Source organism: Anolis carolinensis, chromosome 5 (assembly GCF_035594765.1).
Source record: "Anolis carolinensis isolate JA03-04 chromosome 5, rAnoCar3.1.pri, whole genome shotgun sequence".
NCBI lineage: Eukaryota > Metazoa > Chordata > Lepidosauria > Squamata > Dactyloidae > Anolis > Anolis carolinensis.
This window is the reverse complement of record NC_085845.1, coordinates 24448717-24476454: the sequence shown is the minus strand read 5'-3', so window position 1 is coordinate 24476454 and position 27738 is coordinate 24448717. Positions and strand designations below refer to the sequence as shown.

Genomic DNA, 27738 nt, shown 5'->3' with positions numbered 1-27738 from the left:
GTGGGATTTTATTCAGCTGCATGGAAGGGGCCTTAGAGAAGTTTGTATTAGAATTGTCAAATTGGAATGGATAAAACTCAGGGAAGAGCAATTGGTAATGCCCCACTTTGGCATGTTCCTTATAGGGTAACAACGTTCATGTAGTCTCTCAGTGTACCCTACTTCATGTATGAATGAATGAATCAAATGGCCCCACTCCATCAGGTTATCCCAGGATATCTCCAAAGACCAGCTCTACTACTAGGAAGAGTGAAGAAGCTATCTCATTAGGCAGATTTCAAGTGTCAAAAGTAGATAGATTGGAATATAGCTGTTATTTCTAAATTAATTTAATATCATGGGTTGTAACTGAGGCCCCATCTACACTGCCATTTAAAATCCAGATTATCTTCTTTGAACTGGATTATATGGCAATATATAGACTCAGTTCAAAGCAGATAATGTGGATTATGTGTTTTAATGATCTGGATTATATGGCAGTGTAGTGGTGGCTTTAGCTACTGTGCATTCTGAGGCCCCTTCTACGCTGCCATATAAAATCCAGATTATCAGTTTTGATTATCTAGATCAGGGGTCCCCAAACTAAGGCCCGGGGGCCGGATGCGGCCCTCCAAGGTCATTGACCTGGCCCCTGTCGTAAACTTTAGGCTTAGGGTTGACCTAAGTCTACCTAGTCTTTGGAGGTCTCTTTGCTTACTTATAGCCTTATGAGATCGTCTAGGTGGTCTTTGAAGGTCTTTTTGCTTAGCTATGGCCTTATGAGGCCATCTAGATGGCTTTTGGAGGTCTCTTTCCTTACCTATGGTCCTATGAGATGGTTTAGATGGCCTTTGGGAGCCCCTTTCCTTACCTATGGTCTTATGAAACCATCTAGATGGTCTTTGGAGGCCTCTTTGCTTACCTATGATCTTATGAGATCGTCTAGATCAGGTGTCCCCAAACTAAGGCCCTCCAAGGTCATTGACCTGGCCTCTGTCCTAAACTTTATACTTAGGGTTGACCTAAATCTGAAATGACTTGAAGGCACACAACAACAATCCTAATTTTGGACTATTTCATCATAGTCCGGCCCCCCAATAGTCTGAGGGACTGTGAATCGGCCCTCCACTTAAAAGTTTGAGGACCCCTCAAACTGTAGAAGGCGTTTGAGTTGGTTAGGTGGGGTAGCATTTGCTGCACTGACTCAATGTCTCAAGTTTTTTCTGGATGATCGGGAATAAGGCAGGTATTTGGGCAGAATCGAGTACCTCAGGATTCCCAAAGTGGATTGATATCTTCCTAAAATGCCCTACTTCAAGTTTGTAAGCAGCCACTTTAACTATCCCAGAATGCTCCCAGCATAGCACCACTTCACAACATTGTAGGAAATTTCAAATGGCATCTCAGAGTCACCAGATAAATACAGAGCTGAAATCCCATCTACATATCAAGGAGCCCACCATGTAGCATCAGTGTCAGGCACTGTGAGAAATTTATAATGGCAATTCAAAGTCATGAAAACCCATCTATGTGTGAGGGAACCATGAGAAGATCAAGTGCACAGTCAAACTTGGAGCAATTGATAATCATTAACTTTAGATGGTTCCAGAAGAGGGTGAACTTGGGTCAAAGACTTTGTGGTCACTGAAGAACTTTGTATCACAGCTGCAGTTGCACCCTCCCCTTTCCTACCTGACCTGTACATTATATAATTGTGTGCTCTTTGGGATGTGAGAGCATTTTTTGCCTATCTTTGGATTCATACTCGAGAAAGACATTTGTAGAAAAGACTGTAAAGGGATCCTAGTGCAGATGGCAACTGTGGGAAAGGTAAGCCAAGATTTTTCTTATGATTCTTTCTACATCTATATGACTAGTGGCTGTTCGTTTACCATTTGTGGTCTGCAGTTATTAAATCACTTCTAAATTGGCAGAAATCAGGAAAAAAAAACTTCCCATTGCCTTCTGTGAGTTTAATAAATAATAGAGTGGATTGATAAAACACACAAGCTGTGGATCTCTCCTGGTGGATCCAGAAGTTTGGTCTGTTTCCTAAAATATCTGACTAGCAGAATAGTTCCCCACCCCAGTGTGCCAAGGACTGGTACCATATTTGTACCAATTGACCACAGTTGGTTATTTCTTTCCTGGAATCTCACATTGAATAGGACCAATGTAGACTCTTCAAATGAGGCTGAGCGCTAATGTTGCTTAGTACATTAGTGTTAAGAAGAACCAGAAGCCAAGCTCTGGGATCGTTTCAAATCTTAACTTGCACAAGAGCTCAATTGAGATCCTTTCCATAAGTCAGTCTTCTTGTCCGTCTAAATACATGGACATAATAATACTGACCTACCTAATAAGGTTCTTCTTTTGAGCACCCTAAAGCATAGTCCAGATACATAGAATTATTTTAATCCCATAAATTATCCATCTCAGATGCCCTGCTAAAGAATTCCAAGTAGGAAAACAGGAAAAGATTAAATTTATCACACGTTGGCAGTATTATAATAAAACAGACTAGCATATGACTCAATGTAAGGAGGTTCAAGTTATAGGCCTGACTCTAAAGAGATGAAATGGTTTAATTTCAGGCATCTGGCACTGTACAGGTATGCATGTTTTCGTGCATATATAATGTTCTTGAGGATACAAAATGTGGCAATACTCAAATTTTGGAGTAGCTCTGCTGAGAGGCACAATGCATATAATGAGAGGTGGCACAAAAGCTTCATTCCTTTTCAAGCCTTTCTAATATAAACTATTTAAATGCATAAATAAAAATAGATGGGAGCAAATGATGTCAGCAGTGTTTTCACCTGCAAGTGACATTCCTTTTGTCTAAGAGCATCCATTATACATATGTATTGCTTTGGAAGTAAATCCAGGGTCTTGCTTTATTCTTCCACTCTGAGCTAAACTCTAATAATATTTCAGCAGGTTTCTAACACAGCAAGGAATGGGTTGTCTGCAACCAGGAACGCTTAAGGGGCTATGATTATTATTTTACATTTCAGGGATCCATCCTATGGAATCTGGGGTTTGCAGTATAGGAAGCTGAATTCAAAGACATAACCATGTTGGTTAGGAATACCAGCGTGGAAAGGGATGTTGTAGCACCTTAGGGACCAACTGAGAGAATGAATGCTACCAACTTTGTCGTGTAAATTAGTTTATAAGGTGCTACAAGATTCTTTTGCAGAGTCTAACACAGGCCTGCATAACCTACAGCCTTCCAGCTGTTTTGGCCAACTCCCTGAAGCCTTAGCCAGCTTTCCAATGGCCAGGATTAGTATTTAGAATTCTTAGCAAGGAAACTCGAATGCCTCATCAAACTACAAACCCAGGATTCCATAGGATAGAACTATTGCCATTAAAGTGTAATCATAATGCTATAATTTTGCAGTGTGAAATGGCTCCCAACATCCAAGAGAACTTCCTTGGCCTATTCATCTGCAGTTTGGGAAGTGGTATAACCAGAAAGCAAACTCCTGCTTCTGAAAACTAGATATTTTCCCAGCTTCTTAAAACATCCTCCTCTCTATGCATTCTTGGCACAAGTGCATCCAAAAGTATTGTTTGTTTTTCATAGACAACAAATTATGCCACTTAAAAATTGTGTTAAACGACTTTGCAAAGCATGTCCATGCCAAACACTGTCAAAACATGAGAACACTGTACAGCTAGATAAATACCACTTTATCATATTGATAACAGCCCAGTGATGTTGCAGCTGAAAGTTACAGAACAAAACTGACCGGTTCAACAAAGACCAGCAACAGGAAAAAACGGAAAACGGGTGCTTCCTCGTCATTGCACAATGATGAGGAAACAAAAAGGAGGCAAAAATACCAATTATGAAAATATTTCTGTCCATGCTGGTCCTTTTTACAAGGCACTTGTCTGTAAAAGACTACAGTTGTCCTTTCACATTTGCGGGTTTAGCTTTTGTAAATTTGATTATTTGTGGATTTGATTAATAATGTTTCGTTAGAAAACTAGATCCTCGTGTAACTATGATCAACCTCTGGTGGATGTTGCCCAGAGAATTGCAATGGAAGACTTAGAGATTTTTAGATAGGCATTATCTCAGATAAAAATTAGTAATCTTTTTATTTATGGTTTTACAACTTTTGAGGTGGTCCTGTGCCCCTAACCCCAGTGAATGTGAAGGGCTTGGAAAAGTTACTTTTAGAATTGCAAGTCTCTGCCTCCCTTAGCCAGGATATCCACTAGCTGGAGGATTCTGGGAATTCCAGTATCCCAAAGTAACTTTTTGAAGCTTTGGGTTTAGCCTATACATTCTTATGACATGGGGTCAAAATGCAGTGACTGAAGGTGTCAGAGGCAGGATATTACAAAGTAAAAACGGCTGGCTGAGAATTGGTCCCCCGAAAAGCAGAACACATGCTTTCTTTGCTTTGTTACCCACAAAACCGTTATGGAAGGCGTATTTGACTCTCTCTCTGACCCATTTTGCTACCATGTCCTTCTATGCAGGTGATAAAATGCAAGGCAGCAATCATCTGGGAAGTTGGCAAAACACCTTCCATTGAGGAGGTGGAGGTGGCACCCCCAAAAAGCCATGAAGTTCGAGTGAAGGTAAAATATATTTCTTTCATTTAATCTATTTTCTCTATCAGATATCCTTTGGAATATGCAATTAGAAATTGAACTTACAAAGTCCATGCTTATGTTCCAGTGACTAAGCACAAAGCAAATCATGATCAATGCAAGATACATAGGTGAGTGAAATAGTTTGCTATAAAAGGCACTTGTGGGAGAGTGTCTTCAAAAACAAAATCTTTAAAACAGTGGTACCTTTATTAGTCAACCAAAATGTACAAAATATTTCATGCAAGCCTTCAGTGCTCCATTGACTTCTACAGCGAGCAAAAGGATAAGAAATGTGATGGATTGGAGTCATATACAGTAGAGTCATATACACTTATCCAACATTCTGGATTATCCAATGCATTTTTGTAGTCAATGTTTTCAATACATCGTGATATTTTGGTGCGAAATTCATAAATACAGTAATTACTATGTAGCATTACTGCGTATTGAACTACTTTTTCTGCCAGATTTGTTGTATAACATGATGTTTTGGTGCTTAATTTGTAAAATCATAACCTAATTTGATATTTAATAGGCTTCTCCTTAATCTCTCCTTATTATCCAACATATTTGCTTATCAAACGTTCTGCCGGCCCATTTATGTTGGATAAGTGAGACTCTACTGTACCTAAATTTGTATAAGATGTTGTTTCAGTTGTTGCTCAAATGGTCTCTGAAGGGATCTCAATGTAAGTGGAGGCTACTCTCCTTTTTTTTAGTCATATCGGGACTGAGACAGTAAACTCTAAACTCCATCAACAACAGTGAGATAACAGCAATTCAACACAAAGCAAGAAAGATAGTTTCCTCTTCAGGCCGAAAGTGTTTTTTTAACTTTCCAGCTAAGCTGTGTATCCGGTTCCTTTATCCATGTTGATCTTGAATTCCTGCTCTGCAGCGACAATACGCTGATCAAATTCAGTGGTATTTTTGGCTGGTTTCAGATTTTCCATTGAGTTGTTTAACACATTTTCCAGCTGGTTGCATGTTGGCAGTCATGTTGGGATGTATGTTTTATAGACACCCCAATTTTGAGCCGCTTCAAGATGGATTACAGTGGCTGTGTGGATGGGGCCATCCACATAGGCATTTATAGGAAGAACTAGAAATTCTCAGAGAGGTGTTCTCTCAGGTAAAAAAAAAAAAAAGAAATTTCTTTTGTTACAGAGGGCGGGGTGTTTAATTTCCTGTGCCCCTAAACCAAGCGAATACGAAGGACTGTTTGTAACAGGATACCAGCCAAAGTGTTGAGAGAAAAAAAACACAAAGGTCCTGTTGTGCTTCTAAACTTCCCTGGAAACACAAAGCAAAGCAACATAGGTCTGAACTTGTTCAGATCCAGCACAGTGCCTTATAGGAAAAGTTATTACCCTTGTATATGTTCTGTTTTCCACAGATAGTGGCTACTGGAATCTGTCGAACTGATTATCATGTCCTGAAAGGGTTTTTTCCTAAATTAGATTACCCAGTTATTGCAGGCCATGAAGGAGCAGGAATTGTTGAAAGCATTGGACCAGGAGTCACTTGTGTAAAGCCAGGTAAAAGTTATCAAACAGAGCTAAATTTAATTATATTGCATAGCCAATAGACATGTGTGCAAACTTCGTTCTTATTGTTTTTTCCGTGTCTTTCATATCTTTTGTTTATTCGGAAGCACAAAACAGAAAGCCCCCCTCCCTAGATGAAACTCAGCTTGACACGAAAACCTGCTTTCGTATGGAGCTGAAATTTCATGAGTACGCAGTTCTTCTCTTTCTCCTCCTCCCTCCCTCGCACCCACAATGCCCCGCATTCACTCACAGGAGTCACGGACGGGCAGCCCCACATCCGGATCTCAGCATCAGGGCGGAAGAAGGAATCACCTCACCTCCCTCCTTTCCAGGCGCGTGTGTCTGTGGGTGTGTGACTGTGCTGCACTCAGCTGCAGGCAGGCACCAAGAGATGAGTGTGCACTTTCCAGGCCTGTCTGCACCACGCCACAGACACACTTTCTTTCCAGGGAGAATTTGTGTGTGGCGTGGAGCATGCAGGCAGGCCTGGAAAGCTTGTGTGGCCTCTCAGTGCCTGCCTGCAGCCGAGCGCCTGCGCCGTCACACATGCCCCACCGCCCACCACACTCTCCCAAGTTGAAAGGAGAGAGGGGCAGTGGTTCCTTCTGCTTGCTTGCTGAGGTCTGGATGTGGGGCTGCCTGGCCATGACTCTCATGAGTTAATGTGGGGCATTGCAGGCATGAGGGAGGGAGAGAGGAGGAAAAGAAGAAGTGCAGTGCCTGCCAGGCAATCAAACACCTCAGGAAGGGAAGCCAGTGGGTGTGAAGCCCCCCCCCCCATAATGGGCTGATTTTTGGGCCCCCGAAACAAAACAATCGAAAACAGCCCTCCCAATTTTGGGAGGCTTTCCGAAAACTGATCGGGCTCCGTAATGAAAGCCGGAAACAAAACAAGACAAGCTTTTACCCGAATGCACATCACAAATAGTCAATCATTCTACAACATACCGTAGAAACCGGGGGCTCTCTAGAGTTTGTTGCAGATCGATGTCCACCATCCCTTGTCATCTCAGGCCATGCTGAGGGATAATAATATGTCAATGTTTGGAAAACCACAGGTTTCTAACTTTTCAAGTAAAAAACTTTGCACATCTTGATTATGCCACAGTTATGCCTTTTCATAGGGATTGTGGGGTAAGATAGCAGCCCACTAGAGAATGCTTTAGAACTAAGCCTTGTGGCAACTTTCTTGTCAGAAATTATGCCAGAGTAATTTGTTAAAGAATAAACTTGCACACAGTCTGTTGTCCCTTTTTTCCAGCTAAGGCCCCTCTGAAAAAGTGTGCGTTATATTTCATTATGCTCCTCAAGAACTTCACCAAAACTGCTATCCAACTCTTGCAACAAATATAGGTGCAATATTAGCCTCAATAAAAATTAAGTTTTCATGCTTTCTTGACATGAGCAGATTTGATCTTACTCATGAATTTTGTTCACAAATATTTCAAGAGAACAACTACACAGTGACGATTTCTCCTTCTCTCTGCAAGGTGACAAAGTCATTCCTCTTTGCCTTCCCCAGTGTGGAGAATGCAGCTGCTGCCGAAGTCCTAAAGATAATTGTTGCCTCAAAACCCAGTATGTGGTGTGATATTCAATGGCATAGTGGTAAATTTTGACAAGCAGGTCTTAATTGACCATTCAAGACTGAGATACTTCATAACATATCCATTCTGTAGCTGCTATGTAGAACGCTGATAAATCAAAGTGAACAGGAAAGCTCGAGGGGATGTTGGATTAAAACATCATCCCTGCTAATTAAAAAAAATGCTAGTATTTCATACGATTGGGAAGCATTTGTGGAGTTCTTGAACGATATCTAATAATACAATAATTTGCATTTATGATTACTACTATCTTCTTAAGGATTTCTAATGGTAGAAGAATAATTTTATTTTCCCCCTCTTTCATTACAGATTGATTTGTGGGGGGGTGGGCAGAGTCCTTTTGTATTTCAGTAAATTACTAAGCAAATAATATAACAAGCTAGGGTAACTCCATGGTAACTTCCAGGGGAAGCATACCATAAAATTATCTGGAGGACCTAGCAAATTCCTGGAGAGACCATTTCTCTTGGCTATGGATAAATTAAATTTCTGATATGGGTTCCGCTAATGCAGACAGTCTTACTGCACCACTGAAAATATCCACTGAAATATTATCCATTCCAGTAACAACAGTTCAGTCAAATTCATTATAGAAATCATTCTGAATCTCCTTACATAGCTTCTGTGAACGTCCCCAAAACCTGATGCCAGACCAAACCAGCAGATTCACCTGTAAAGGAAAACGGATTCACCACTTAATGTGGGTGAGCACCTTCTCCGAATACACGGTTATGCCTGATGCTTCCATTGTCAAAATAGACAACAATGCTCCTCTAGATAGAGTCTGCCTCCTTGGCTGCGGGTTTCCTACAGGCTATGGTGCTGCTATTAATACTGCCGAGGTAAGTATCAAGCCATGTCTGCTACCCACAAAAGTGAAATAAGACTTTGCTTCCAATTTGCTTGGAGCCTGGGTGCTTTGAGAAATCACACTTCCTGAAATGCTTTGAAATGCAATCATAACTACAAGCAGTCCCTGAGTTACAAACATCTGATTTATAAATGATTAATAGTTAAGAACGGGGATGAGACAACAGGAAGTTAGAGAAATCTACCCCTTGAAAAGGAAATTCACTCCAGAAAGAGTTATCATGGGGAAAAGGTGTTTCCACTGAAGTTTTATAACAGCAAGCCAAATTTTTCAAAATCCAATTATTACAGGGACAGAAAGTAAGGTGAAATCTTTTGAACAGGGACACAGATGGCAAAAAAACACCATAAGGATATTAACACTTCCTTGTGCTATTCAAAGCGTGTGTGTGTGTGTGTGTGTGTGTGTGTGTGGCTGGAGTTGCACTTTAACTCCAGCTCCACACACACACACAAATTCAACTTAAGAACACACCTACAGAACCTATCTTGTTAGTAACTCGGACACTACCTGTATTAGAGTTTCCCATCTCTTCTTAGATCTAGCGCTCTAATAATCTGCCCATCCCAATGTGGTGCCCTCCAGTGTATTAGAGCTAACCAAATGAATCTGGGTGATATCTGACTTAGGAAAGCTGCCTTAAAAGAAAGCTGCAGTACTTTCTTGGTGGGCAGCAGATCATTGGTAGCTTCTGATCATCTGAATTGGACTGGAAAGTTTGGGGACTTCTTTACTTTTGCTTTTTTGTGACACAGACAAGATCAGTAAAAGCACTAGGCTCGGGCGATATTGAACTATGAGTGGCAAATTGTTTCTTCTGACTCAGTGGGCCTCTTTTTTGGAGAGCTTTGTTCTCCAGAAAAAGCCAGGACCCAAATGTTTGGTACAGAATGTTTCACAGAGCAAGGGCTTGTGGGTTGGGAGCTCTAGGAGGTTTCCTGTGCCCAACACAATGACCATTTAGAGCTAAGTATTCATTGGAAAGCAGTATCTGCCACTTTGTATGACTGGTGCTGTTTTCCACAGTGCCTTCCTGCTCTCTGAGCCCTGGACCTGTCTGCCAGAGCCAAATATCAAAGGACATATACTGTATATCAAAGAGCAGGGTACCTTTGAGCACATTCTAGTCTTAGCTCAGCACTAATGGGTACTCACAGGGCTCACACAAAAGCCAATACCCAGTTATACAACTAATCCATATTGTCATCATATCTGAACAGGTCAGGAGGAAGAGAGGTATTTTGCATAGAGTTGGTACCAGAATGGAGAAAGCTGATCTAAAAGGAACCACTAGTACTCTTTTGGTGGATAAAAGGCCAAGGGTGACTTCTTGTGGGAGTCACCTATACGGGAGTGGACAAATCTGGAGATTCCTACTTTGGTCTTTTACTGACCTGGTAGAAATTACTGAAAGAAATACACCAAAAACCATTGCCAAACACCATTGCAAACCATCCAGAGAGGTACTAATATGTGTGAGATGAAAAAGAGTCTACCAGATGCCTTAAGATGTTTATGCTTTAGTTTGCCTCCAGTAATTTCAAAGCAGTGAACTCCTCTTCATCTCTACTTTATCCTCCGGGCAATCCTTTAGGGTAGTTCAGGCTATGAGAGATTGCTTGCCCATGATGAACTAATCAATTTCTGAGCTTGGTGCAGATTTGAACTCAAATGCCCCCAACAATTTACCATTTTAACCACGAAATCATGCTGATTCTGTTTTTGTAACCTATTTGCTTTCTATTGAATCTTGCTTGTATTTTATGTGTCTACCTGATTTTTTAATCCTAGCCTCAGCCCTGCTTATGTGTTGACAAAACCCAAACTCAGGTTTCTGGTCTATGTGGACTTGCAGGTGGCGCCTGGTTCCTCTTGTGCCATCTTTGGCTTGGGAGGCGTCGGTCTGTCCATCATCATGGGCTGCAAAGCAGCAGGAGCATCCAGGATCATTGGGATTGACATCAACAAGAACAAATTTGCAAAGGCCAAAGAGCTGGGAGCCACTGAGTGCCTCTCTCCTGATGATTTCAAGAAGCCCATTAACGAGGTGCTGGTGGAGATTACTGGTCTTGGCGTGGACTACACTTTTGAAGCAATTGGACTTGTTGAAACTGTGGTATGAGGTCTATCTTGATGTTCAGTTCTAAGGCTCAGTATTCCATTTTTCAACAGAAGGGAGCTTCAAATGTTTCACTAAAGCTGAATCCATGCCAGCAAAAGAATTTCAGCAGCAGATCCTTCCTTGGAGCTGCCCTGGATTCAATGTTAGCACCACACCTGCTCAACACATTCCTTATTCAAATTGTATTGATACTAGCCACATATTTCCTCTGCCATGTAACAAAATTTGAAAAGTGTTCTGTTCCTGGTTTGAAAGTATTATTTCCTGCTTAATTGTGTGGTACTTACTTGGAAAGTAGCTGTGATACTCCAGAAACTTCATTTTTGTGGCTGCCACAAACTATGTTTAATTGGTTGAGACTCTACGAGATATTCATTGGAAAACTATAGCAAAATGTGCTGTAAGATGCCCCACAAAAACAAAGTTTTTTGAAGTTTAATACGCGTTTTCCATGTTTTTATGACAGAATCAATAAGGAAATGACATTTATAACCCATGAACAAAATTGTGTTATCAATGGTCTTTATTCATAGAATAATACAATTTAAATAAAATATTAAACATATAACCCAGCAAGTAGGGAACCTCAAAGTAAGGAAGGTTCTACACTGGCCACATAATGCAGATAAATGCAGTTCCTACTGCATTATATGGTCAGTCTAGAGCCAGCCATAGACAGAACATTTTAAAGGGATGCTTGTAGGATGGAAGATGTCATCCACCAATCTGTCGCTTCTTCCAACTACTCCACACTCATACAGCATGCTACCCTGATCCAAATAGGACACACATAACAATTAACAATTTTACCCACAAACAGGGTAGTAAGAAGTGAAATCTTACAAGTGCATAAAAGCCGTAAAGAAGTACAGTAGAGTCTCACTTATCCAAGCTAAACGGGCCGGCAGAATGTTGGATAAGCGAATATCTTGGATAATAAGGAGGGATTAAGGAAAAGCCTATTAAATATCAAATTAGATTATGATTTTACAAATTAAGCACCAAAACATCACGTTATACAACAAATTTGACAGAAAAAGTAGTTCAATACGCAGTAATGTTATGTTGTAATTACTGTATTTATGAATTTAGCACCAAAATATCACAATATATTGAAAACATTGACTACAAAAAATGCATTGGATAAGCGAGGCTTGGATAAGTGAGACTCTACTGTACTTCCACTCTTAAAATAGTTACATGTCATGTGTTCCAACAGTGCCAGTACAGAAGTAAGAACAGATTTTTTGCTAGTGTAGATGAGGCCTGGGTCTTCTGAAAGAAAACACTGTAACATGTGCCTGCTCTCTCTGGCATGCACGCACTGTACTTGAATTCTCACGTGAGCTTCTTTTTCTTTGTATCTTCCATAGACTGCTGCTCTAGCATCCAGCCACATGGCCCATGGAGTCTGTGTGGTGGTTGGGGAACCTCCCGCTGGATCCCACCTCTCTGTTGATCCCGTTCTGCTCATCACAGGAAGGAAACTACTTGGATGTTGTATGGGAGGTAGGATATGGTTGATTAAACTACATTCATTTTGACTGATAACTTCACTTAAATGTGAAGGATGACTTCACTGAAACAGGATGTGCAGTTTCAAATGACTTTCCACATTGTCTTGCATAGTCATTGGGACAGTTATCCTCTGCCTAATGGCACCAGCTCGCTGTTAAAGCTGGGATTCTGGAGTGGTAACACCTCTTGTAGATCTGGATTCAGGTCTGAATGTTCTTGAACCCAATTCCTCAAGATTGCAAATATTAACTAGAAGGTCCTTGTGACATGACATCATAAAAAAACAATAAAAGGCAAACGGCAAGGGGAATTGCAGTTGTCCCATAGATTCTACATCCCCAGATTCAACTATCTACAGCTTTAAAAGGTTAATAAGTCTCAAAAGCAGCCACTGATTTAACAACTTTATATAAGGCATACAATTTCACTGTTTCACTAGTCAAACATCTGTAAGATTTTATACCTTGGTTTTTTTCTTTCTTTAATTAATTTGCCAATTTGGTTTTCTTGTTATGGTTAACTTGTTTTTTGACATTTTATATTGTTTGAATTGTTTACATTGTTTTAGGCTGATTTCATTGTTTGTATCCTGTCCTGAGGTGCACTCATACAGAAGGAGCTAGAAATAAAAAACATGTTGGAATGACATTCCAAAAAAAAAACCCAGAGGGAGGAAAGATGAACCTGATTCCTTCTCTGATTTATTAGAAGAGAAAGAAATAAGAGAAGAGATAGCAACTGGATTAGGAAAGTATGAGGAAACAAAGCTTCCTTAAGTAGGTGCTCTTACTTCCTCTTACACGAAAAACCAGCTGATTCCTCATCTATCTAAAATACAAACATGTGCTTTTCACCTTAAGAACAAACAAGCATTTCGAGCTCTGAGGATTAACTGGGAAAGAATCCCACTGGAGCATTGCAGCACACTAAAATACCTACAATAGGAGTTACTCTGGGGCATGCTCTGACTTATAACAAGCACTGCTTGACTATCAAGCAAAAGGTAAGTGTCGAAATAATATCAGAGCCCGGTGGCAAAGTGTGTTAAAGCACTTAGTAACACTTGTAGAAAGTCTTCCATCCATATGTGTTAGAGTTTATTTTTGGAGCTGCTGAACTTGCAGACCGAAAGGTCGCAGGTTCAAATCCCGGGAGCGGAATGAGCGCCCGCTGTTGCTCCAGCTCCTGCCAACCTAGCAGTTCGAAAACATGCCGGCGGGAAGGTAACGGCGCTCCATACAGTCATGCTGGCCACATGACCTTGGAGGTGTCTACGGACAACACCGGCTCTTCGGCTTAGAAATTGAGATGAACACCAACCCCCAGAGTCAGACATGACTGGACTTAACGTCAGGGGAAACCTTTACCTTTACCTTTAGAAATAATATCATATAAAAGCTGACTGGCATAACCAGACACAGTGAAGACATCTGCCCTTGCACTTTGCTACTCTGCTGCTGAGTATGCATATCCGGTTTGGAAGACCATCTCACCATGTTAATGGACGTGGCTCTTAATGAGACGTGCCATATTATCACAGGATGTTTATGCCCTACACCACTGGAGAAATTATACTGTTTAGCCAGTATTGCACCACCTGACATTCATCGGGAAGTAGCAGGCAGTAATGAAAGGACCATGATATTGACATCTTCGGCCCATCCTCTGTTTGGATATCAGACAGCATGCCAACGCCTTAAATCAAGAAATAGCTTCCTAAGATCTACAGAAATACTTGCAAAAACCTCTCAGCAATCCAGAGCACAAAGTGGCAGGTAAAAATCTGGAACCTCACTCCGTGACTGATATCAGATGAGAAACTATCTCCTGGGCACACAGAAGACTGGACGACTTGCAAGGTGCTTAACAGACTGCGCTCTGGCACCACGAGATGCAGAGCTAACCTTAAGAAATGGGGCTACAAAGTGGAGACCATGACATGCGAGTGTAGAGAAGAGCAAGTCACAGACCACCTACTACAATGCAGCCTGAGCCCTGCCACATGCACAATGGAGGACCTTCTTACAGCAACACCAGAGGCACTCCAAGTGGCCAGCTTTTGGTTAAAGGAAATGTAGCATAATGCCAAGTTTTTAACTTTGTTTGTGGTTTTTCTATACCTTATAACTGTTTTCCCAATTTGCTTTTGACACAATAAATACATTTAGGCATTCCTGTTGTGAGCAGAGGTGAACCAACATGCTGTTGGAAGACGAAATGTTGTGTAGTGGTTTGAGCTAGGGCTGCAACTTTGGAAGTCAGGGTTTGAATCCCTGCTTAGCCATGGAAACCTTCTCTCAGCCTCAGAGGAAGGCAAACTCCTCTTTAAACAAATCATGGCAAGAAACACCCATGATATGTTCACCTTAAGGTCACAATAAGTCAGAAACGTCTTGGGAGGTCCCCAATAACAACAGATGCACATAAATGATAAACCAGGGTTCCCATCAATCCCACATTACATTATATGAACTAGTCTGAAAACTAAAACAAACACCTGAAAACTAAATTTGACGCAACATTTATTTGTATGTTTTTATTTACCTGAAATTACCTATCCTGCCTTCCCTCCATTATCCACCTTCAATTACACAAGTCATCACCCCCAATGTGTCCATCCTTAAAAAACATAACAATTAAAGTGGTACCTGCTGATGTGCTTTTATTTCTTCTCAGGATTCAGGCTGAAAGATGCTATTCCAAAACTGGTTTCGGAATACATGGAAAAGAAATTTAATTTGGATGCATTAAGAAGTCATGTGTTGCCTTTTGAGAAAATTGGTGAAGGCTTTGAGCTTCTATGCAGTGGTAAAAGGTAAGGTTCTCAACGTGTTTAATACTTTTTGTGTTTAAAATATGACAAGTGACACCTTTACTGATTTTAATAGTTTGCAAATGGAATAAGCTCTGATTTTAGCTGATGCATATTGGAAGAAATGTGAAGAAACCTAACAACATTGAATGATATTAGTATGTTGGTTGTTGGGTTTGTTTTTCCTTTTTGAAAAATAATATTAATCTTTTCCCCTTTTCTTTCTTTCTTGCAGTATCCGCAGTGTCCTGTTATATTAATCCTTTGTACACCTGACCAAATTCAACCGAATTTCAGTGAACATGAGTTGAAACTATTTGAAGTTTTAAACCAGTTGGAAGTTGGCAAGCTAAAGTAGAAAAGGCAATTTTTGCTCTGTATATAAACAATAAAGTGTAAAGATTGGAGATCCTTATAATTCACTCAGAGGGTGTTTTTTAATCCAGGATGTACCACAAACACTTCCAAAAAATTGAAAGGGAATGCATAGTTCTATACTTGCATTTACAGTAGAGTCTCGCTTATCCAACATAAACGGGCCGGCAGAACGTTGCTGGACTGTGCTGTGACCCACAAGAAGCACTGCTTGACTATCAAGCAAAAAGCGGGCACTAGAAATATCATATGAAAGCTGACTCAAACAACCTGGGGATCACAACCAGATATAGTGAAGACATCTGCCCTTGCACTTTGCTACTCTGCTGCTGAGTACATATGCCCAGTATGGAATACATCTGACCATGTTAATGGACGTGGCTCTTAATGAGACATGCTGCATTATCACACAATGTCTATGCCCTACACTGCTAGAAAAGTTATACTGTTTTGCAGTATCGCACCATCTGACATCTGTTAGGAAGTAGCAGCCAATAATGAAAGGACCAAGGCATTGACATCTCTGGCCCATCCTCTGTTCGGATATCACCCAGCACGCCAATGCCTTAATTCAAGAAATAGCTTCCTAAGATCCACAGAGATATTCGCAGGAACACCTCAGCAAGCGAGAGTCCAAAAGTGGCAGGCTAAAACCCAGAACCTCAATCCGTGGCTGATACCGGATGAAAAATTCCCCCCTGGGCACACAGAAGACTGGGCAACTTGAAAGGCATTGAACAGACTGCACTCTGACAACATAAGATGCAGACCCAACCTTAAGAAATGGAGCTATATAGTGGAGTCCACAACATGCAAGTGTGGAGAAGAGCAAACCGCAGACCACCTATTACAATGCAGCCTGAGCCCCCCCACATGCACAATGGAGGACCTTCCCACAGCGACACCAGAGGCACTCCAAGTGGCCAGCTTCTGGTCAAAGAAAATTTAGCTTAATGCCAAGTTTTTAACTTTATGGCTTTTAAAAAAATACATTATAAATGTATTCTCAATTCACTTCTGACATGATAAATAAATAATCTGGACAGTAGATTACAATGAATGGGGATTGGTAGATGCTGGATAAATGTAGTTTCTGGTTGTTTAGAAGTTACTATTAAAAACAGGCCTAATTAATACTATGTCCCATTCTATACCATACCATAAACTGTGTATTGACTTGATATTAATATCGAAATACAGTAATTAAAATCAAATCAAGATAGACTTAATGTAATATCGTGTTAGTGTATTATAAAACAGCCTTTTTTGTTTAAAGTATTATTTCTTTCAAATTTTGCCAGTTGCTTGAGAGTTGTGTTTGCATGAGTTCTAGTTAACTGAGAGTCTACTATGCCCTTCTTCATTAACTTATTTTAGAATGCAAATTTGTGGCAGGAATTTTTTGAAAAGATAATCTTTCCTGCAGTCTATCTACAGGAGAGTCTCACTTATCCAACATAAACGGGCCGGCAGAACATTGGATAAGCGGATATGTTGGATAATAAGGAGGGATTAAGGAAAAGCCTATTAAACATCAAATTAGGTTATGATTTTACAAATCAAGCACCAAAACATCATATTATACAACAAATTTGACAGAAAAAGTAGTTAAATACGAAATAATGCTATGTAGTAATTACTGTATTTATGAATTTAGCACCAAAATATCACGATTTATTGAAAACATTGACTACAAAATGTGTTGGATAATCCAGAACGTTGGATAAGTGAGACTCTACTGTATATACACAACTGACTTGCATTAGGATTTTTAAAGTTTGTGGACCACCCAAAAATGCTAGGATAATACACAATATACCTACCAGAATAAACAGATCCATGCAAAATAATCATTCTCTCCCTTAAAGAGCACTGACAATTATTTCTGGATTGTTATGTCTACCATTTAACTGATCATGCTAACATACAGTGAGCTGTAGATATAATAAATATTATGCATGAGTTCCCTGGGAGCTAAAAGAATCAGATAGCAGAGAATGGCAAGTTTAGTAGAACAGACTACATTTCCCAGAGATCCCAGTGGCATGCCTACGGTGGCCGAGTGGGTTTAGTATTATTCTATTTGCAATGCAGGTGGCTGGTGACTGAGACCGGGGATTGTTCCATCCTTCCAAAGGACGAGTCTGCAAAAGAGGCTGAACAGATTCCTGGACATATGGAAACTACAGGGAAAGTAAGAAAAGTAATATCTTTTAAATACATACATACATACATACACACACACCCCAGTGGGTTGCATGGTGATTAGGGAATTGAACTCTGCTCTTCCAGAATCTTAACACTTAAACTATTACTATTAATGCTTTTCAGCTTGCAGATGGGTCACAAAATGTTTAGTTCTCAATTAGTTTTTTTTTCACATAGAAGAATTTGCAAACCTGAGGGTGCAGATAGAGCCCCTGGTGGTGCAGCAGATTAGACCGTTGAGCTGCTGAACTTGTTAACCAAAAGGTCAGCAGTCCAAAACCGGGGAGCTGGGTGAGGTCCCACTGTTAGCCCCAGCTTCTGCCAAGCTAGCAGTTTGAAAACATGCAAATGTAAGTAGATCAATACGTACCATCAAAACATCCGGGCGTCCCCTGGGCAACGTCCTTGCAGATGGCCAATTCTCTCATTCCAGAAGCATCTCATGTTGCTCCTGACACGGAAAAAAAAATAGATACCATTCCAGCGGGAACAGCATTCCATGCAGTCATGCCAGCCACATGATCTTGGAGGTGTCTATGGACAACGCTGGCTCTTTGGCTTAGAAATGGAGATAAGCACCATCCTCCAGAGTCGGACACAATTTGATTTAATGTCAGAGTAAAACCTTTACCTTTACCTAATGGTGCAGATCATCCCGTCATCTGAGAAACAAGTTATGTCTAATGCAATGGGATTTATTCGTAGACTACTTTGGCCACAGGTGCATCTACACTTAGAATTAATGTGTTTTGACACCACTTTAACCACCAAGCCTCAATGCTATGGATATTTGGGAATTATAGTTTTCCTGCCAAAGAGTGCTAGGACCTCACTAAACTACAACTCCCAGAATACCATAGCATTGGGCCAAGGCAGTTAAAGTAGTGTCAGGCTGCATTAATTCTACAGTGTAGATGCATCGTGTAGGAGGCCCCTTCCACATAGCTGTACAAAATCCCACATTATTTGTTTTGAACTGGATTATATGGCAGTGTGGACTCAGATAACCCAGTTCAAAGCAGATATTGTGGATTATCTGCCTTGATATTCTGGGTTATATGGCTGTGTAGAAGGGGCCCAGAGTTGCCCTTGAATGCAGTTACTCAAGCAACAAGAAAACCGAGGCCCCTTCTAACTGCCATATAATCCAGATTACCAAAGCAGATAATCCACATTATTTTATTTGAACTGGATTATATGAGTCTACACTGCTATATGGTCCAGTTCAAAGAAAATAATCTGGATTTTATATGGCAGTGTAGAAGGGGCCTGAGGTTAATGGGTCGCAGCGGGTTTCAAAGCTATAGCCTTGTCTGGAATATCAGTATCCAAAGGGATCTTGTATTACAGGCATGGGCAGGCTTTGGCCCTCTAAATGTTTTGGACTTCAACACCCACAATTCCTAACAGCCAGTAAACTGTTAGGAATTGGTGGGAGTTGAAGTCCAAAACACCTGGAGGGCTGAAGTTTGTCTGTACCTGCATGTAGCACCTTTGAGACTCACTAAAAGAAATTAGAAGCATAAGATTTCATAGGAACCAAGGTGGTTGACATTATTCAATCAAAATAGGATACAGTTAAGCAAGGGATAATAGAAAGTTAACACAAAAAATCTATTTAAAAACAAAGTTACATCATCTATAACATAGTTAAAATAGAATAAACATCTCTCTTTTTCCCCCCTACAGATTATAAAATGTAAGGCTGCAGTCGCCTGGGAAATAGGCAAGCCACTTTCTATTGAAGAGATAGAAGTTGCTCCACCAAAGTCTCATGAAGTTCGCGTCAAGGTAGACCAGATTTTTCCTAGCAAACCCTTAGGCTGAGTCTCTACTTTTAAAGGATCTGTCCAAAGTGCTGAACAAACGACATTCAACACCCTAGTAACTCATTTAGCATTCAGATTAAAACCCAAAACAGATTCATCTCCGCTAACATGGAGAACCTCCAGCCCTCACTGCTTCAAGGACCAGGAAATCTAGCATTGTTGGTCCTCTTTCTGAATTGACTTCTTGACTTGTACTTTTCTTGTATACGTAGCCTGCATGAATAGGCAGCTAAGAGGAGGGTAGCAGATATTAATGACTGGGAATTTGTGATCTGCAAGGAACATGGCTATGTTGCATTTTTATTGTTTCAGACACCCATTGAAAAACCAGTGAATTTTTTTTTTTTAAATTGACAGTGCACTATATAAAATTTTGAAATTCCACATAAAGATTCTGCCATGGTTTCCAAGCTATTGTTAGATGGGACAGAGATGAAGTTGGCCTTCTTGGAAATTGCTCCTGCAAGACCTAGAAAATGCATATTTTATTGGATGAAACAATTGATACCAATAATGTATATGATGCCCACATGTTTGTCGAGTCCATAGTCAAGCCACTGCAGCTTCCAAGTAAGCCTCAAAGACAGCTTAACATATTAGTGCCTATATGAATGTCTATAGTTTTATCTATGGGGTTGACCAAATGTTGTATCTTATAGATAATAGCCACGGGAATATGTGGGACCGACGACCACGTTCTGTCAGGTTCTTTCCCCAAAGTCAATTATCCTGTTATCCCAGGCCACGAAGGAGCTGGAATTGTAGAGAGTGTTGGCGAAGGAGTGACTGGCCTAAATCCAGGTATATAGGAGGATGGATTCCAGCATTTAAAAGCATCATAGATATGAATTGTAATCACACAGTCGCAGTAAATTTGGATATGTATGAGATTATTTGAATGCCACAAAGGCTGCTGGTAGCAGAGGCAATAGATAGATACGCACAATTTGCAGTCTTAATTTATGAAGGTGCTTTAATGTGTATTTTATCATCCTGCAAGCACAAGACAAGTTAATGTATGGGGCTTTGCTGTTCATAAATTGGTTGTAGATACAGGATCATCATGTGTGTTTATTTATCCAACTTCTTTTATTTCTAGGAGACAAAGTCATCCCACTTTGTTTGCCTCAGTGCGGAGAATGTAGCTCATGTCTAAAATCTAATACCAATTGTTGCCTGAAAACCCAGTGAGTTCATTTGGCAATTTCTCTTGCATTTCACTTGGCTATGGGTTATGAGCAATGAACATTGCAGAGGGATGTGTGTTGTTACTGACAACTCCAGTTTTTCTGAAACAGCCTCAATGAACCTCAGAATCTGATGCCAGACAAAACTAGCCGGTTTACCTGCAAAGGAAAGCTAATCCACCACTTCCTTTGGATCAGCACTTTCTCCGAATACACTGTCATGCCTGACTCTACCGTAGTTAAAATTGATGCTGCTGCTCCATTGGATAAAGTCTGCCTCTTTGGCTGTGGGTTTTCCACCGGTTATGGGGCTGCCCTCAATACAGCTCAGGTGAGGCAGCTCATGAAAGTATTCTATTACTGCTCCATACATGCCACTTAGAATATCTTCTCTTTTAGTATGTCCCATTCCAAAGCTGGCATTGATCCTGGCCTCTTTTCTCCGTGCCTTTTATAGGTCATGCCTGGCTCCACTTGTGCCATCTTTGGTTTGGGAGGAGTGGGTCTTTCTGTGGTCATGGGCTGCAAAGCTGCTGGAGCTTCCCGGATCATTGGGATTGACATCAACAAAGACAAATTTCTGAAAGCAAAAGAATTGGGAGCCACAGAGTGTCTTAACCCGCAAGATTACAAGAAGCCCATTCAGGAGTTACTGGTTGAAATGACTGGTCATGGTGTCGACTATGCATTTGAGGTCGTTGGATGTTTAGATACATTGGTACGTACTCTGTTTTCTCCTTGCAGTTTTGTTGCGTTGCTTCATATTAGATTCCTGCATATAAGGATTAATATTTTCCTGGAAACAAGGTTCTCTGGAGTAGTGTTTTTCAAAGATTCTGCCTTTCAAACTGCTTTTTTCTCTATTTCCAAATGAGAAGGAAGAAGCTGGACAAGAAGAAAATTGCTATGTAAATGATGAAACTAAACATCTGATATTTTCTATCCCTGCTTTAAAAAATTACTGGGTTATATAGCCATTCTTTACCTCTTTTTCCTTCCTTCTCATTTATGTTTGGGTTCCTCCCTTCTATATTTGGCATAAATATTTATTGTAGGGGAAGGGTTGCCTCCACAGTGCTAACCTATGCTTTTGTTTGGCCTTTAAGGTAAACGAAGGAAAAGCAAGGAAACTATCACATAAGCCCCAAGAGCCTCAGGGCCCTTCCACACAGCCATTTAACCCAGAATATCAAGGCAGATAATCTACAATATCTGCTTTAAACTGGGTTATCTGAGTCCACATTGCCACATAAACCAGTTCAGTGTGGATTTTATACAGCTGTGTGGAAAGCACCTCAAATATACATCCCAGGGGTGCCATGCCCTGGAAACAGTTTTGTTTTATTTTTCATGTTTGGAAATATTTGGCAGTCCTTCAAGAGACAGAATATTGGCCCCTGAAATTGCAACGGTTGTCTACCTCTACCTTTTTGTATTTATAATTATAACTATCACAATGATTATAATTAACTAGACTAGTAACAGGGAGAGCAAGGATGGCTTAATGGTTTGAGCATAGGGTTATCATTCTAGAGATCAAGGAAACACAGTGGGTATCCTTGGGCAAATCACACTTTTAACCTCAAAGGGAAGCAAAGGCAAATCCCTCTGAACAAACCTGCCAAAAAAACCCTGTGATATAGTAGACCACATGGGTCATCTAGTCCAACCCTCTGCCATGCAGGAAAAGCACCTCTGACAGATGGCCATCCAGCCTCTGTTTAAAAGCCTCCAAAAAAGGAACCTTAGGGTCACCAAAAATCAGAAACAATACAAAGACACACAGCAACAAACGAAGAGGCAACTAACAGGTGTTTAAAAACATGACAGCCCTAGAGGGTTGCACATAAGCAGATATCAGTCAGGTCCAATGCAAAGACACACAAACAAGAGAAAAAGGAACCAAAAAAATCTTTACTCTTGTCAGCAGAGATACAAAATCAAATAGCTCAACAAACTTACACAGTCCTTGTAAGTAGCACAGAGTAAGTTTTCTTCATCCAAAAGAATTGAACATAAAACAAATAGCTGTTCCATCATATCAAAGAACATTGCTGTTAAGTCATTGTTAATTCAGCATCTTCAAATTGTATTCTAACATCCATACAGTTATACCCCACCGGGTGTAGTCCAGACTTGCTTGCTGACCTACATCAGCAGCTGCTCATAATAATTAACACCATAAGGTTTTCTTTAACACACACACATAAATACCTGATCCTGTTACTACTTACTGTAACATAGAGTACTGTTGCCTTGATTTTGGGAACAGTATGTGATGCCTATTTGCTGTTTAAGTAGCAAATGGGCTGGTCTCTGCACTTGGATGACACATGTCATTTAAAGCAGTAGGGGTGTAGTGTAGCCCAGTTTCTGCAGTGCATATCGCATAGTCATGACTGGAACAAATGTGAGCCAATGAAGGAGGGGGTTGTGGCTACATAAAGACAACAGTTGCACTGGATGAACCTTTTGTTATTCTTCAGAATGAAAACACATAAAATGTCATTGCTGCTTTGCTTTACCTGTTTAACATTTTTCCTCCATCAGACAGCTGCGCTGGCCTCTTGTCACCTGGGTTGTGGCGTCTGTGTGATGGTTGGGGTGCCTCCTTTGGGCTCTCGACTCACCTTCGATCCTATGCTGCTTTTTACAGGACGTACATTGAAAGGGTGTTTCATTGGAGGTATGATGGTGCATAGCAAAGTGAAAACACTGAACTATGAATATTTCTTACTGTTATTGTTCAGGACACAAATTACTTAAAATGCTTCAAAGTATACATGTATAAATTAGGCCCTTATTATATCAGATAGTTTGGATTCTTGACCATATTTCATAACATAATAATTTAGACTCCTAAACTTTCGCAGTTTCTGCTTGGAACTTAACAAAGCGTTGAATCTAATACTATTTTGCCCAACCATGAGTCCTTCCAGAAATTTTGAAGTAGATTGTCCATTCATTCTAACCATTAGACTGTGTATATCAGAGGATGAATGGAGCTAGAGGCCAAAATTTTTGGATAATGTTAGATAACTGCCATTCTTTTTTAAAAATATTTTTATTAATTTATCAATAAAAATGTATGAGTTTACATTTTCCTCATTTTACAATATCTTAAACATATGTTGTATACAATCAGACAGTTTAAAAAAATCAAAATATCTTTAAACATATTTCTTCTCAGTTTTATATTTTTCCCATTACAACTTTACTACATATCTCTCTACTACACCCTTTTATCTACTTATACATAATTTTATTTATTATTATTGTTATTGTTATTATTGTTATACCTTTCCCCCCTCTTCCCTTCTTCCAGTAACTGCCATTCCAAAAACAAACAACGAGTAAGAAAGAATATTCAGCTTATGGGTAATGTAAGCCATGTGCTTTCCCACTGCCATCTAGCATACTTTTGTTTTTACAAGATACCCAAGTAAGCAATATGCATTTTGTGTTGGGACATGCAAACGTGCCCACGCGGATGAAACCTGACAATGTTGTGCAGGGTGTGGCAGATGTTTCTGTTTGTTTTCAGGGTGGAAGATGAAAGATTCTATCCCTCAACTGGTATCCAGTTACATGGAGAAGAAATTTAACTCAGATGCTTTGATAAGCCACACTTTGCCATTCAGCCAAATTAGTGAAGGGTTCAATTTGCTTCACTCTGGAAAGAGGTGAGATTTATGACTTGTTGAGATTTGCTTTTAGTGAAGCAAATCTCAGCACAGAAATCAGCAAGGCAGGGCAGTTGTTAATGTTTCTGTGGAGCAAGGAATATTGTTTTCCTAGAGCATTGTCTGTCATCAAAGGGAGAGAAAAAGAGACTGGCACCATTCTTGGATTAAGTCCAAGGCCCATCTAGTCCAGCTTTCATTTCCCACAGTGGCCAACAAGAGGACAGTAGGAAACCCACAGTGATCACATGAGCACAACAAGCACCTTTGTAATCATGTTTCCAAGTAACTGGTGTTCATAAGAATCTTGTCTCTGATTCTGGAGCTAATATAGAGCTAGTGTCTTTCTTAGCCAAGTTGTAATGCAACAAGTAGAGCCAATGCTCCATGGCCCTCAATGGGTAGGGTCCCCAAGCCGCTTCTGCTGCTGTACACAAACAAACACACTTCTTGAATTATTACGCTATCAAGAGAGAGAAAGCTGTAGGCTTCTCTCCTTATGATTGGCGCAAAGGTTTGTTGTATTTATATACTGGCTGAAATTTTACATGTATGTGTATACCCACAGGCATAGTTCTGTGTTCTACTGCCATCAGCTGCAAAGCTCCTGTTGCTGTAAGTTAGGGAAGAGAGATGGAGGAAGGTAACTGAGACCATAAAGAGGCATCTGGTCTCAGTTTGTTCAGAAGGAAGCAGTGAGTACCTGCCTTTTTCTTCCCCCAAGAAAGAGAGCAGCCAGATCTTCATGGTCTCAGATGCCTCCTCTCTCCCTCCACACCACCAAGCACAACTTGATAGATGCCAGGCAACTAAGGTGCCACTTACCCCTCACATTTATCCCAGATAGTTACTTTACTTTTAAGGCAGATTTTGGGATATTATTGGGTGGGTTGCATCACTTGTTTCTCCAAACCCTAAGCAGACTCTTAACAATTCCTGTTTACTTATGAGTACTGTGATACATTGTGTTTCCTAACATATTAATACTAGCCTGTCATTATCATCGGCCCCTTGGAGCCTCTTTTCCCTTTTCAAAATAAAATTTGCGCTATGTATGTCTTCACATGATTTCTTTGCCAGTCCATCAGTGCCCCATGAAGCCTCCTGGAAGTGGAAATGTTATAATATGTGGATCATGAATGCTATGACACCATTAGCATTTCTGGGCTGATTCCTGCAATGCTCATTAGATTGGCAAAGAAGCTGTATGGGAAATGCATAACTTGAATTTTGTTTTTAAAAGGGAGTTAAGAAGGGGACAAAGTCAACAGCTTTAATGAGGGCATGGCCCTTTACGTATTGAAAGAAAAATGCCTTCTTTCCTTATCTCAGAATCAAGAGCTTTTGGTTCCCATTATTGCAAAAAGAATGATAGGAAACACATTATTTTGTAATATGTGGGATGCGGATTGTGTTTCTATTAGATGGCAATTTCCAGCAGACCCATCCAGTATGGTGGCTTCAGATGGTGTTGGATTGCAAGTACCGTGAGCCCTAGCCAATACCGTTGTAGTAAATAATTCTGGGCATTGTGATCTAACATCTGGAGGACCACACTGTTCTCAACTCTTCTGTATGCCACATTCTCTTTTAAAGATTCCTCCCTGCCATGCTACCCACTGTTTAATAAACAGACACACTAACAACAATCTCATTCTGTCGGCTCAATATAGCCTTTCTTTATAAACTTTATAAAGTTCCTTCAGATTTACTGCAGACATTTAAAGTGCCAATCTCCCAAACACTTTGGTATGTGGCCAAATCTACTTTACAAGATCATTGATATTCTGTTGGATAGTAAATGCTGTTCTGGTGTGCCTTCAAGTAATTGACAACCTATGGAGATCTTATCACAAGGTTTTATTGGCAAAAATTTGTTCAGGGTGGGGCTGCCTTTGCCTTCTTTTGAGGCAAAGAGAAAGAGTGATTTGTCCAAGATCACACAGTGGGTAGCCATCGCTGAGTGGGGATTTGAATCCTGGTCTCCAGAATTGTAGTCCACAAATTATTATATCACTTTGGCTCGCAGTAAATACTGATCTAATCACAGTTTCACAAATAATGCCAAGGAATAGTGCCAATAACTTTCAACAGTATTTTGCACAAGAATATTTTCATCCAAAAGTCAAAGTCCTGCTCAATTGCTTTTTTTCTTTTGCAGACAATTTTTTAATGTCAACCCTGCTTTTTCTCTTACAGTATTCGTATTGTCCTAGTGTTTTAAGCTCCTAACCTGATGAAGCAATTCTTCTGGCAACTTCTAATCAAGAATTATTTTTTTAAGTTTAAACAGCTGCTTAAACAAATTGGCTTCTCTGCTCCCCCTCTCAGTTGTTGTTGACAAAGTAGTATAAATCGTGGGTGGAAGGCTGGTTTTACTTAGTTTTAGATATTTAGAATTTCCCAAGTCATGCTCTTGGTTCAAGGCAGAATTTTGAGTAAACCACAAGTGAATAAACTAAATCAATGGAAAACTACAGGAAGCATATTCCAATAAAGAAAGGTTTCAAAGCTTTTGTTGTGAATACATGCTTGTACATATGTGCCATCAAGTCATCTGTCAATTTCTGGCAACCTGTGGATTTCATAGAGTTTTCTTAGGCAGGTAATTCTTACTAGGGATGTAAACACAATTTGTTCATTCTCTCATCCTCAACATGAAAAGTAATCTCAGCACATCAAGACACTCCATTAAAATAAACTATAAACTATTTGATATTTTTTGCCCATGGCAAGAATGAAAAAGGGAATGTAATTTCTCCATCAACAGTAGAATTGAGGTTGAATTTTTGCACAAAAAATATTTCACACAAAAATATTTTTTGTGTATTTTTGCATACACAAAAAAATTTGTAAAATTTTGGAAAGAAAGACCTGCAGTTTAAAAAACTGTCAAAGATGTGCTTTTTTCTATGTTAGGAGCAACTTGAGAAACTGCAAATCGCTTCTGGTGTGAGAGAATTGGTTGTCTGCAAGGACGTTGTCCAGGGGACGCCCAAGTGTTTGATGTTTTTCCGTCCTGTGGGAGCTTCTGTCATGTCCCCGCATGGGGAGCTAGAGCTGACAGATGGGAGCTCACTTTGCTCCCCAGATTCGAACCAGCCAGCAATCAAATTCAGTCAGCAATCCTGCCAGCACAAGAGTTTAACCCATTGCACCACAGGGGGCTCCAAAGATGTGCTAAACAGTTGATAATACCTCACAACGTCTGAGGATGCCTGCCATAGATGTGGGCGAAACGTCACGAGAGAATACTTCTAGAACATGGCCATACAGCGCCGGAATACATACAACAACCCAGTTGATAATATCCCATCAGGAGAAAACATTTTTCATTCTCAAGTAAGGAAAGGTTTGCTTAATTCAGCTGTGCACTCATT

At 40.2% G+C, this 27738-nt stretch overlaps 3 protein-coding genes and 1 long non-coding RNA gene across 4 annotated transcripts in view; 2 read left to right on the top strand and 2 right to left on the bottom strand.

Moving 5' to 3' along the window:
* The window catches only part of LOC100554442 (alcohol dehydrogenase 1B), a 33536-nt gene extending 18566 nt beyond the window's left edge, over positions 1 to 14970 (bottom strand). The window contains exon 1 of the mRNA XM_062982298.1: positions 14913 to 14970. The gene's annotated coding sequence lies outside the window, so the exon portion shown is untranslated. The remainder of the gene's footprint in view (positions 1 to 14912) is intronic.
* Positions 1657 to 15494, top strand: LOC100554636 (alcohol dehydrogenase 1). The gene is made up of 9 exons (XM_003225745.4): positions 1657 to 1809; positions 4480 to 4581; positions 5993 to 6134; positions 7637 to 7724; positions 8373 to 8595; positions 10480 to 10740; positions 12120 to 12255; positions 14941 to 15079; positions 15312 to 15494. Exons 1-9 carry the CDS (start codon positions 1792 to 1794, stop codon positions 15334 to 15336), a joined length of 1134 nt encoding a protein of 377 aa, XP_003225793.1. The 5' UTR covers positions 1657 to 1791; the 3' UTR covers positions 15337 to 15494.
* On the top strand, positions 15336 to 26874 carry LOC100554830 (alcohol dehydrogenase 1). The gene is made up of 10 exons (XM_003225746.4): positions 15336 to 15439; positions 17546 to 17645; positions 19349 to 19450; positions 20148 to 20289; positions 20588 to 20675; positions 20787 to 21006; positions 21133 to 21393; positions 23226 to 23361; positions 24220 to 24358; positions 26558 to 26874. Exons 2-10 carry the CDS (start codon positions 17628 to 17630, stop codon positions 26580 to 26582), a joined length of 1131 nt encoding a protein of 376 aa, XP_003225794.1. The 5' UTR covers positions 15336 to 15439; positions 17546 to 17627; the 3' UTR covers positions 26583 to 26874.
* LOC134299454 (uncharacterized) lies at positions 19188 to 22741 on the bottom strand. The gene is made up of 2 exons (XR_010006672.1): positions 22638 to 22741; positions 19188 to 21560 (listed from the first exon to the last, which is right to left on the bottom strand). It is a non-coding gene; the product is annotated as an uncharacterized LOC134299454 (long non-coding RNA).
* Positions 26875 to 27738: the final 864 nt, after the last annotated feature.